General features: G+C 45.1%; 1 protein-coding gene across 1 annotated transcript in view; it reads left to right on the top strand.

The window, feature by feature from the left end:
• LOC145412864 (ras GTPase-activating-like protein IQGAP1) overlaps positions 1 to 12,205 on the top strand; it is a 220,163-nt gene that overhangs the window by 187,942 nt on the left and 20,016 nt on the right. The window contains exons 27-28 of the mRNA XM_080282664.1: positions 450 to 631; positions 2,316 to 2,451. Coding sequence (XP_080138790.1) covers positions 450 to 631; positions 2,316 to 2,451 — 318 coding nt within the window. The remainder of the gene's footprint in view (positions 1 to 449; positions 632 to 2,315; positions 2,452 to 12,205) is intronic.

Raw genomic sequence — 12,205 nt, 5'->3', positions numbered from 1 at the left:
TCTTTCCATCCGTCCTCTTTTGTCTTTCTTTCCTCCATTCTTTCCTCTTCCTTGTGCCTACAGGTGACTATACTCCCTCTTCTGTCTTGTTTTCTTTCATTCTTTCCTCTTCCCTGTGCCTACGGGTGACTCTGCATTAAGTGACAAGCCAAATGGTTTCCTGTACCCCAGGAAACCATTTACAACACTGGGTGGTAACCATATAACCAGATTATGACACCTGGTGGTTTAGTGGGTAAAGGTGCTTCAATTGAATTGAGCCTGTGCAGGTTTATATCTAAAGGGTGGTTGAGGTTTATTGCTTATGTACAGTAGTGCCATTCATTAATGAGTGAGGCTGGTCACTCTCATCTCAAATGGCAGAACCAACCATCGTAGCCCCAGGCTCCTGTGCTTGTCATGGGGCAACACTGGATTAGATGTTAATGATGGTGATGATATTCTTCCAGGCTTTGGTGATGAAGCTTCCCACTTGAAGTGCCTTAACCCATTTATTGTTGAGTGCCATGAGCGGTTTAAAGTATTCTTCCGGGAATGCTGTGAGGTGGAGGAGCCAGAGGTGGTCTACAATGTTACACGTTACTCTGAGGCCACTCTCATTGTCAGACCCACCATCTACATATCAGTACAGGTAGGTGTCTGGATCATATAAATGTGTGTTGTGATTTTAGCAGAACAGTGCCCTATATATAAAAATGGATACTAAAATTCCAACTAATGAGACTTTAGCCAAGGTAATTGTAGCAAAACAAGTTTTACAAAACTTTATCTTATTTCATCTGGATGTGTTTGAAACAGTGAATACCTTTCATTACAAAATATTACATAGAAGATTAAATGGAACTGACTTAATGAAATCACAGAACAGTACAATGTATTCAGTCATACTCATAATCTTATTCATGTTTCTCATGTAGAACTTGGCTTTTTTATCTCTTTAAGAGATATAAATGTGAGAGGAAAAGCAAGTTGCAATTTCCACTGTCCTGTTTTATAGGAGCTGTGGGGCTGCTAGCCATGTAATCTATGGCCTTTAGAGTTGCCATAACTACACTTCTCAACACTCGCAGTGACTGGGAGTTTCAGTGCCCTACTTCTGTCTCTGTTTAATATTTGGGTAGCATTCTGTCTCCTTATTCTTAATCCATAGAGAACATACTGGTAGTTACCTCGTGGTAGCTGGTGGTGACCTTCATCCACATCCTTGATGCAGTGCTGCCTACTTCTTCCTTCACGATCATTATTCATTTTCTGTGACTGCCCTCCTTTCTTCCTATTTCTCTTGTCTTTCCTGTCACTTTTTATTATTGCAGTTTTTCCTGTTCAGGTGGTTTTGCATTGAATGAGAAGCCTAATGGTTTCCTGTAACCCAGGAAACCATTTACAACACTGGGTGGTAACCATATAATCAAGATATATGTGTTCCTTACGAGTCAGCATTTGAGCTGGTGGAGGGTTAGTGTCCCTCCTCAAAAAACAACTAACTCAAAGACAAATGGCCACCCCTTACAGGATTTTGGTGTCTGGCTGTAGATAGGTAGACAGACATAGTTACCAGTCCTAGAATGAACTCTCCAAGGATTGAAGGTGATCTTAGTGAAGGTAGTGTCCTGAGATCTTAGTTTTCCCATGGCATGTCACTGTCACATTCTACTGAATCCTGTAAAGAAGGTTAAAACCATAAAACACAGTGACATAGGGACAGAAGCTGTTGAATTTTGCAACTGGAATGTTTCTTCATCTATAGAATTTGGCTTTCTATTGTGTTGTTTTTGTTTTTCCTTGGAAGGAATGGTTTGCAGGCTCCTTCTCTTAGTTCCTTCTTACTTGCATTAAAAAAAAAAAAGAATGAACCAAAGTAAGGTGTGCAGAAAGTAGTCATCCTCGAAGGAAAATACAAAAATTGTCTAATGCTGTCATCTGTAGACTACAATGAATGACAGGCCAAATTATTTTCTGCACTCCAAGAAATCAGCAGATCAGCAAGCGGATAACGCATGGTTTAGTGGACTAAGGTGCTCCAGCCGGATGTGGGACATCAAGTCCTGGGGTTGGATGAAGTTTATTGCTTGCATATTGTCACTTAGGAATGAGGGATTGTGTTCCATTTATATGTCTAGACTGAATAGCTTAGTCCCAGGCCCTTGTTTTCTCCTCATAGAGCAGCAGAGGATTGGTTGATAGATGAATGGATGGTCAAATTTAAGATCATTTTGCACATTTGAGTAATGAGGATCATTTAGCCATTAGTTTTGGGCATTTTTTCCACCCTTATGAATATAGTTATGCATTGTTATGGTAGATGTTCATTGCAGGAAATCTGTGAAACACACCAGCTACTTCTAGACAATGAGGAGATCTTGGCTCCTGATAGTGAAGATCCACTGCACACATTGCTGACTGAACTTGGGGAACGACCTTCGGTACATGCCCTAGTGGGGGAAACAGTTGGTAAGGCATATCATAGTTAAGACTCTTCATGTTTACCATATTTTCCATGTTGTGGGCAGCACCTGTTTTTCCCCATCTGAAGATGGTAATGTGGCTTACCATGGTATTCTGCAACTATTAAGAGTTAATCCTGTGTTTGAAACTGGACAAGTCAAGATGTATGCAGCAAGGTAAGTTGGTGGTCAGTCAGCAAAGTAAGTAGGTGGTCAGATTCACCAACCATCATGCATTTTCACCAAACCTGAAGTTTTGTAACCTTTTCTAAACTTTGTTTTTATATTGCATTTTTGGAGACACCCATAGGAAGTGAAATCATAGGCCACATACTGTACAACCCCATCCAAGCTTCTAAAGTGGTGGTAGGAGGAATCATCTGAGACTCCATAGAGCTGAAGAGAGAACGGTACTTTTGGTCTCCAGTTAAAACTCCACAAGGCTTGCTATCTTTCCACTGGGCCATTGAAATTACGTTTCCTTACTTAAAATGAACTTCACCCCCAACACAAGCCCATGTGGCATGCTCTAGCTCTTTTGTCTGAGATGATTCCTTTGGTCACCATTCAGAACACTTGGATTGTGTTAAAAAGTTATTCCAAATCTGCATCCCAAGGGTACTTCCAGGTTCTCATTATTAGTGAAATTTATATATGTAATCTCTCTCTCTCTATATATATGTACAGTATATAGTGGTAGGTGAGGGCACTCACCATCCATTCACTCAATGTACTGCTGCTTTGAGTGTCTGCCCTTTCCTCTCTTCTTTCCTTCCTCTTCTGTCTTTCTTTCCTTCGTTCCTTCCTCCTCTGCCTACGGGTAACTTTACACTCCCTCTTCTATCTTTCTTTGCCTCTTTCTTTCCTCTTCCTTCTGTCTGTGGTTGACTCGACACTGAGTGACAAGCCAAATGGTTTCCTGTACACCAGGAAGCCATTAACCATGCTGGAGGTTAACCATGTAACCAGATTATGGTGCCTGGTGGTTTAGTGGGTAAATGCTCTAATTGGATTGAACCTATGTAGTTTTATATCCAAGGGATGGTTGGGGTTTATTGTTCATGTAATGCAACTCAGGGATGAGTGAGGCTGGTCATTCTCATCTTAAATGTCAGGGTCAACTTGCCTAGCCCCAGATTCCCACACTCCTCATGGGGCAACACAGAATTGGATGATGGATGTAAAATCACCCGTAGGCAGAAGGAAGTGGAATGAATGAAGGAAAGGACAGAAGAGGAAGGAAGGACGAGAGGAAAGGGCAGACACCCAAAGCAGCACTACATTGAGTGAGTGGGTTTTATTGCTCCTATAATGCCACTCAAGGATGAATGAGGCTGGTCACTCTCATATTAAATGTCAGGACCCACTTGCCTAGCCTCGGACTCCTATGCTCCTCGAGGGGCAACGTAGGATTGGATGATGATCATATATATATCTGGAGCCTCTGTGGTGTGGTAGATTGTGCTTTCGTACACGGGTGAGCCAGGGTTTGCGCCCAGCCAGGGTAATTAACTTTGGGAGTGTTCACCCGGCCACGTACTGCATAGTTGGACACAAGGGGTGCTGTGGTTGAACCAGTGTCGCATACTGTACGATAAAAGCATGCTTGCATCCAGTCAACTTGTGCGGGCCGAATACACTTGGTTCACAGACTACACACACATCCAAAGCCACTCCAACACAACTATTTTGCTTACAAGCACTTCTCACCTTACATACAATCTCTACCAGACAGCCTAAGCCACTTGGTAGAGATACATTGGCTGTATCGTCCCGACTTCGGTCGGGATAGGCCGGTCCTGCAGTGGATACTCAAACGGCTGATGATGATTATGATGATATATATATATATATATATATATATATATATATATATATATATATATATATTTATATATATATATACAGTAATTACTCCTATATCCGGAGTAATAGAGCCATCGGTAGGTTCGGTTAATGGTTTCGTCCGGATATTGGGCCCCAGCTTATGGACTTGTACTTATGGACCCTAACTCAGAGAAACACCTATACAACTCCCTCTGGACATGCATAGCACTTATTTAACACCCAAATCATATCAATAAGGCACATAAATGACTGAAATAAATGCAAAAGAAACATAAAATGAGGGTTTAGAAGTATGTTCATACATTAATAAACATTCTGGTACTTATGGACCCTAACCTAGCCTAACTCTGAAAAACACATTCCTACTGCACATGCATGAGGTAAGTATAGTATGGAAAAAAGTACAGTATGAAACATTCTGGTAAGTATAGTATGGAAAAAAGTACAGTATGAAACATTCTGGCTACTTACAGCAAGTCCCTAGCCACCTCGATGAATAACCGCCTCCTCTCGGACTCTGACAGTAAGAACGATTTCCTGAAGCACTTGCAGTACACTCTTCCTGAAGTCTTGCACTGAACTTAGTCAATAACACACAGAAGTCCGTTCTCTTCACAGTGTTCACTTTAGTCCAAATAATGTTCCAGTTTAATTTAGTGTTGCACATTAACTTTTCCCAAGTTTTTTTTTATTTTCCAAAGCCAAAACAAAGAAGGTTAGTTACGTTAAATTTTGTTTCCACTGAGTCTTTTCTCTCATTTCGAAAACCTTAACACAACACACCGTTTTTTTCACTGCACAACACTAAAAATTCCCGTGTGGTCTAGTGGAGAAGTTCTTGCTGTTTATTCACTGTCAGAGTCCAAGAGTATCACTGGCAGGCGACCAAGGGGTGCATCGCTGGGTCGTGGTGATGGCGTACCGACTGCAGAAGACTCTGACGAAAGCTGCAAACTCACGTCGAGCGGTGACTCCACTGTAGCTGATGTCCTGGGCTGTGGCTCGGAGCATCAGGGCCTGTCTTGGGGAGGCAACGGAGTGGAGCCAGGGCTTGGCACAGCGGGGGTCACGGGCCTGAAAAAACTGTCAATCGTTGACTGACGCAAGGACCGATGATTCTGGCGATTGATGATGTGCTGCCTGAAAGCACGCACTTCCTCCACGAGTCCCAAGGGCCCCATCTCCCTGTCGCAGTCCGGGTGTTCCAGGTAGTCTAGGACGAACTCTAGATGTTCCCGGAGTGTGCTCAGCTTGGGGATGGCTGGAGTAGTGTCCTGCTGAGAGGAGTCCGCATCATCGTCGCCTTTGTCGTCGGAATCTTCAAGTTCGGGACTGACACCAGCAACCGAAGACGCGATCTCGATATCAGACAACGTCTGATACCCAGGATCGCCCTCGTTGTCGTCCAACCACTCACGTACATCGTCCACATCAACAACGTCGCTGTGCGTACGTAGCCGTGCATGGAAGTCATCCATGTCAAAGCCCAGAAAATCGTACTCCACATCTGTTCCGAGAAGCAGACGAGACCAACCATTTTCAAGAGTTTTCACAGGGACTTCCTTCCATGCACTAGCCCAGTTGTACAGCGCAGACTTGATGTTGTAGCGGCGAAGGTTTTCCAAAGTCTGCTTGCCTCGAGTGGCACGTCCTTCCCTGCGCTCGTCCTGGTCCTCGAGAACAACCATCACCTCGTCCAGGAACTTCCGACGGTACAGGCGCTTTGTTGCCACGATCACTCCTTGGTCCATGGGTTGAATGAGAGCAGTCGTATTAGGTGGCAGAAACATGCACCTAATACGGCCATTCTCAGCAACCAAGTCCTTGTCGCACGAGTGGGCAGGTGCATTGTCGAGCAGAAGGAGAGCCTTTACCTGGTCGCGAGGGATTCCCAGTGTCTTCGTCTGGTACTGGATGACCTTCTTGACGAAGTGACAGTGAAACCAGTCTTTGAAAATCACAGCTGTGAACCATGCTTTCAAAGAATGGTACCATACGACAGGAAGGACATCCATCACCCCACGAAGGCACCGAGTCTGCTTTGCACGGCCAACAACAACAGGCTTAAGCCGGTGCATGCCGTTAGCACTGGCACAACACAAAGCAGATATCCGTTCCTTAGAAAGTTTGCGGCCAGGTACACTCTTCTCCGTCTCCTCGGCTAGAGTGTTCGTTGGCAGCGAGCGATAGAATAGGCCAGTTTCATCTGCGTTATAGACTTGACCGAGAGTGAGGCCCTCCCTGTCGATCAAGCCTTTCACCTTGTGCCGAAACTCATCAACTCCATCCTCGTTAGCGTCCAATGCTTCGCCATATGCTTTACGGTTAGTAAGGCCATGTCGCAACTTGAATGCGAAGAGCCAACCCTCGGATGCCTTGAAGTCTAGGGCGTCGTGAAGCCTTGCAAACTTCTCAGCAGCAGCCTTCAGCTCCGTTCCACGTACCATCACACCAGCTGCACGTTGCTGTCGGTACCAAATCAACGTGGATAGGTCGATTTCTGCAAACTTGGGGGTAAACATAACCTTCCTTTCCACGTTGCGTTTGCTTCTCGACGAGTAGTCAGCCGTGTACTGCATGAGTTTGTCTCGGGAACGTTTGATATCGAACAAAGTCGACCGGGCCAGGTTATACTCGCGGAGAATGCGGGAAGAAGACCAACCCGCATCAACTTTCTCCAATATCTCCCTCTTCTTTTCCAGAGTCAACACCACTCTCTTCCTTTTCTCAGGTGGCGGGGCCATCATCACACACACTAAGAGGAGGGCCGAGAGCAGCAGGAGGCCTTGCAGCAAGTACGGCACCACCACAAAAGCGAGCACGTGGGCAGCCATTGCGAAGAGCGTAGGTCCAGTCGCGGTGAGAGACAGGTGGGAAGTGGGGAGGATGCAGCGGCGCTCTATCGGACGTTGGAGGAATGACGAACCAAAACAATGCTCTCCCGCGGCGCGCGCGGCGAGTTCAAATTACTGACCCCAAAAAAAAAAAAAAAAAAAAAAAAAAATCTATTTTTTTTTTTTTTTTTTTTTTTTTTTTAATATATAAATCCCAGGACAATAAGGTCGGGGTAGTGGGGATGTTCGGTTATTGGGTGTCCGGATATTAGAGTGATTACTGTATATATATATATATACAGTAATCACTCTAATATCCGGACACCCAGTATCCGAACATTCTCACTATCCGGACATAAGAATGTTTCATACTGTACTTTTTTCCATACTATACTTACCTCATTTCACTCTTTAATGTCCTTTATTGGTGTGAATAGGGTGTTAGGAGCTATGCATGTGCAGTAGGAAGGTGTTTTTCTGAGTTAGGCTAGGTTAGGGTCCATAAGTACCAGTCCAGGAGCCAGTCACCAGAATGTTTATTATTGTATGAACCTACTTCTAAACCCTCATTTTATGTTTCTTTTGCATTTATTTCAGTCATTTATGTGCCTTATTGGTGTGATTTGGGTCTTAAATAGGTGCTATGCATGTCCAGAGGGAGTTGTATAGGCGTTTCTCTGAGTTAGGGTCCATAAGTACAAATCCATAAGCTGGGGCCCAATATCCGGACAGAACCAATATCCGGACCTACCTATGGCTCTATTACGTTGGATATTGGAGTGATTACTGTATATATATATATATATATATATGTATGTATTTTACAGGACCAAAGTAGAGGACGAGTTAGATTCAGTGAACTGGAATGAATTGGATCTGGACAGCCTGTGGAATGCATATAGGGACTGCTTAGATAGGAAGCTAACGAGATGTGTGGTGTGGCAAGAGCATCGACAAAAAAGAAGGTTACGGCATGGTGGGATGAGGAGGTTGAGCGAGCGATGGAGGAAAAGAGGAAGAAGTGGCTAAAGTGGTTATAGGATAGGGGTTCAGTTGAAATAAGAACTGAGTATATCGAGAGCAAGAACCACTTAAAGAGACTAGTGAAGAGGAAAAAGAAGGAGGTAAATGATGATCTGGGAAGAAAAATGAATGCGAACTACTGTACTCAGAAAATAGGAAGTTATTCTGGAAAGAGGTGCGGAATTGTAAAAGTGATTGGTTTTGGGGGTGTGCAGAAAAGGAATGCAGTGCCAGGAGACATGACACTCGCGCAGGTGAAGAGCGCTGTGAAACGGCTGAAAAATGGGAAAGCTACTGGGGTTGATGAGGTGTATGCAGAGATGCTTAAGTGCAGTGGAGAGAGTGGAATGAAGTGCTTGTTGGAGATATGTAAGAAGGCATGGATGAGTGAAACTGTGCCCACAGAGTGGAAAAAGGCTGTGATTGTACCCCTGTACAAAAATAAAGGTGAGCGAAGTGAGTGCAAGAATTATTGTGGCATAAGTTTATTGAGTGTGGTAGGGAAGGTATAGTTGGGTCTGGTTAGTACTTGGATGGGTGACCGCCTGGGAACACCAGATGCTGTTGGCATCCCTACATGTCAAGTGGGGTTGGTGGAGGATTAGTGCCCCTCCCTGTAAAACAATTAACTCTAAGCCATTGGCCACCCCGTCTGGGATACATGGCATCTGGCAATGAATGAATGAATGAAATTATATAGAAAGTATGAGAGATGTCAGAAGTCCTATTGAGTAGGAGGAGGCCGTAGCACGGGCCGAACAGGGTAGTACTCCCGAGGGGAATGGGAATGCCGGTGATAGGGAGAGCTGGAGCTCCTGTTTCACTAGCTATCTAACCATCCCCCTTTGCTGACCTTTTCAGTGTGACAGTAACATGGAGAGTAGACCAGTATACTCTCCCAAACATTTCCTCTAACTATCTATGCACTACACCACATGCACTTTACATTTCACACAACGTATTCCACTACATTACAGGGGTTGGCGCCAGCAAGGGCATGCAGCCAGAAAACTTTGCCCCCGCTACCTAGTGGCAGACTTCTGGGGGGAGGCGTGGCGGGGGTTCCGCCGGCATAGATCGTGGGTCCAGGGTGAGATGGGGCTCGGGCCTGTGCTAGAGGGTACAGGGCATTGCGGTTCCCTGGCTGCCGCTTCCGCCCAATAGAGAGGGGCCCGAACCTGGGAGTAGCGCCCCAGGAGGCTGCCCTATCAGTGGGTGTATAATGGCGGGATAGTTGCAGTGCCAAGGCGCACTTGGAGGGTGTCCCTGCAGCTGTCCTGGCAGGGTGCCCCAAGGCCACTACCACAGCCACTGGTAAGCTGGTGGGCTAGGGGTCCCAGATCTATTGCCTGGACCTGGAACTGTGCAGTGAGTGGGACCTGTGTTATGTCTGTCCCCCTTTATTAATACTGAAGATGACAAAACAAAATAAGTTTCAAAGCAAGCCTGAGGACAGTAAATCACCCATGGGGATGAGGGTGGGTTCATGGAATGTGGGAAGTTTGAGGGGAAGTTGTTGAGGCATTCAGTAGGAGGTGGGTGGATGTGGCGTGTTTGAAGGAAGTCTGGTACAGGGGTGGATCAGCCAAAAAGATTGTTGGGAAGTACTGTTGCTATAAGTTGTTTTGGCAGGGGGGGACAGACGGATATGGAGGTGTTGGTGTGATGGTTGTGGAGAAATGGGTGGAATATGTTATGAATGTTTTGAGAGTAAGCGATAGGATATTGGTAGTGAGAAAATTCTGTTGGGTAGAAAAATAGTTGCGATTATATCGGCATATGCTCCACAGGCAGGATTGGATGAAGCAGAGAAAGATAGATTTCGAGATGATTTAATACGTGTAGTGGGTGGTATGCGGGATGATGAGATAGTGATTTTGGGAGGGGACTTAAATGGTCATGTAGGTGAAGCAGCACAAGGTTTTGAAGGAGTGCATGGGGGATGTGCGTATGGTCTAAGGAATGCAGAAGGGGAAAGGATACTCGAGTTTGGGGAGGCAACGGACATGATTGTGTGCAACACATATTTTAGGAAAAGAGACAGTAGGTTAATTACGTATGAGTCTGGGGGAAATAGCAGTCAGATAGATTATTTTCTGGTTAGGAGGGCCGATAGGAGGTTAGTGAGGGATGTTACAGTTATAGGAAGTGAGGAGTGTGTGTAGCAGCACAAACTATTGATTTGTGATATGGTGCTCAAAGAACATGTGATGAAAAAGAGGACTTATGTACAGTCACGCGTACTAATTTCTGCTCAGGGGTTACCCCTTCCTTCCCCCCTCTACCCTGGACAGAGGGAAGGGGGGAATCGCGAACAAGTCTACCCCGCCTTCTGCCCCCAACTCCCCCACCCTCCACCTCCAGCTGCCAGTTACTGATTAGACGCAAATTTTCTCATGTCCTGTAAACATGACTAAACTGTCGTCGCACACGCTTTCAACGGCCAAGATTTGGACTATATTTTTAGAATAAATTATTACCGTATTGAATGAGGAGTTGCAGGGAAGGTTTGGAGCCAGCAGATCCAGTTGTTAGAATGACTATATTTGTAGTCGCCACGCTGTCAGTGCAAAATTTAAGTCGTGTGTGTGTGTGTGTGTGTGTGTGTGCAGTTTATAAGCCCAGCTACCCAGCTATGTGAAGTGGAACGGTCACTCTAATAAAAATTACGAATATTGGTTTGGTGTTCTCTATTTGAACTTGGCACATAATGAGAAATACAATTATATATATATATATATATATATATATATAAATAGCTTTCCATACATCTGACCTAAGTGTGTGTGATAAATGTTGCCTGCACACGATATACGAAGGAGCGGTGACGGTATAACTGACTGCTGATCAGGCCTAAGGTGGGGGGAGGGGAGGGGTGAGAGGCGGGGAACACTTAAGACAAAGAACGAGAGAGAAGGGGGAGAGGGCGAGAGAAGCAAAGAGAAAGTTATATAAATTTAAAAAGAAAGAGTGAGTGGGAAAAGTAAATTCAGAGAGAGAGAGAGAGAAAGACAGACAGAGAGAGAGAGAGAGAGAGAGAGAGAGACAGCTGGGGGAAGTGAAAAGGTAAGCACTGGAACCCAGAATTGTGCAGCGGACGACACTGGATTACAATGATGGTGAATATTTTCAATTTGAGAATGCAGTTCAAGACGGTAATAATTTATTCTAAAAATATAGTCCAAATCTTGGCCGTTGAAAGCGTGTGCGACGACAGTTTAGTCATGTTTACAGGACATGAGAAAATCTGCGTCTAATCAGTAACTGGCAGCTGGAGGTGGAGGGTGGGGGAGTTGGGGGCAGAAGGCGGGGTAGACTTGTTCGCGATTCCCCCCTTCCCTCTTTCCAGGGTAGAGGGGGGAAGGAAGAGGTAACCCCTGAGCAGAAATTAGTACGCGTGACTGTACCTAGGAGGAAAATATGGAAGCTGAAAAACCAAGTAGTAAGGGATGCCTTCTATAGCGAGTTGAGGAGAGTGGTGGCTGAACAGGGAGCTGTAGACAGAGGTGTTAATGAACAGTACAGAGCCCTCAAGAACAATTTCTTGAGAGTTACTGATTTAACATGCAGTTGGACAAAAGGACCACCAAGACATAAAGTAACTTGGTGGTGGGATGAGGGTGTAGAAGCTGCAGTTAAGGAGAAAAGAAGGCTTTTCCGGGAATGGAAGAAGGGTGGTAGCAAAGAGGAATATTTGGCTGCCAAGCGTAGGGCTAGAAGAGAGGTATACAGGGTAAAGTCTGAGTCACAGAGACTATTACTTGATAACCTAAATCATGGGGAAAGGAAAAATATGATATTTAGGGTGGCAGGGCAAGCGAAGAGGGATAATCGGGATATTATACGTGAGCAGTGTGTGAAGAATGATGAAGGAAGGGTAGTGGTGAACAGTGAGGATATTAAAGATGCATGGAGAGAGCATTATAACCGGTTGTTGAATGAGGAGTTTGACTGGGACAGGGAAGGTTTGGAGCCAGCAGATCCAGTGTCTGGCCCTTGGCCTTTGATTGATACTGCTACTGTGAGGGAGGCAATAGGCAGGATGAGGGTGGGGAA

Source organism: Coenobita brevimanus, chromosome 94 (genome assembly GCF_032717465.1).
Source record: "Coenobita brevimanus isolate Jiangsu-jjx chromosome 94, ASM3271746v2, whole genome shotgun sequence".
In the NCBI taxonomy this organism is placed as follows: Eukaryota; Metazoa; Arthropoda; class Malacostraca; order Decapoda; family Coenobitidae; genus Coenobita; species Coenobita brevimanus.
Note: the sequence above shows the minus strand (reverse complement) of the source record. Positions and strands in the feature narration are given on the sequence as shown.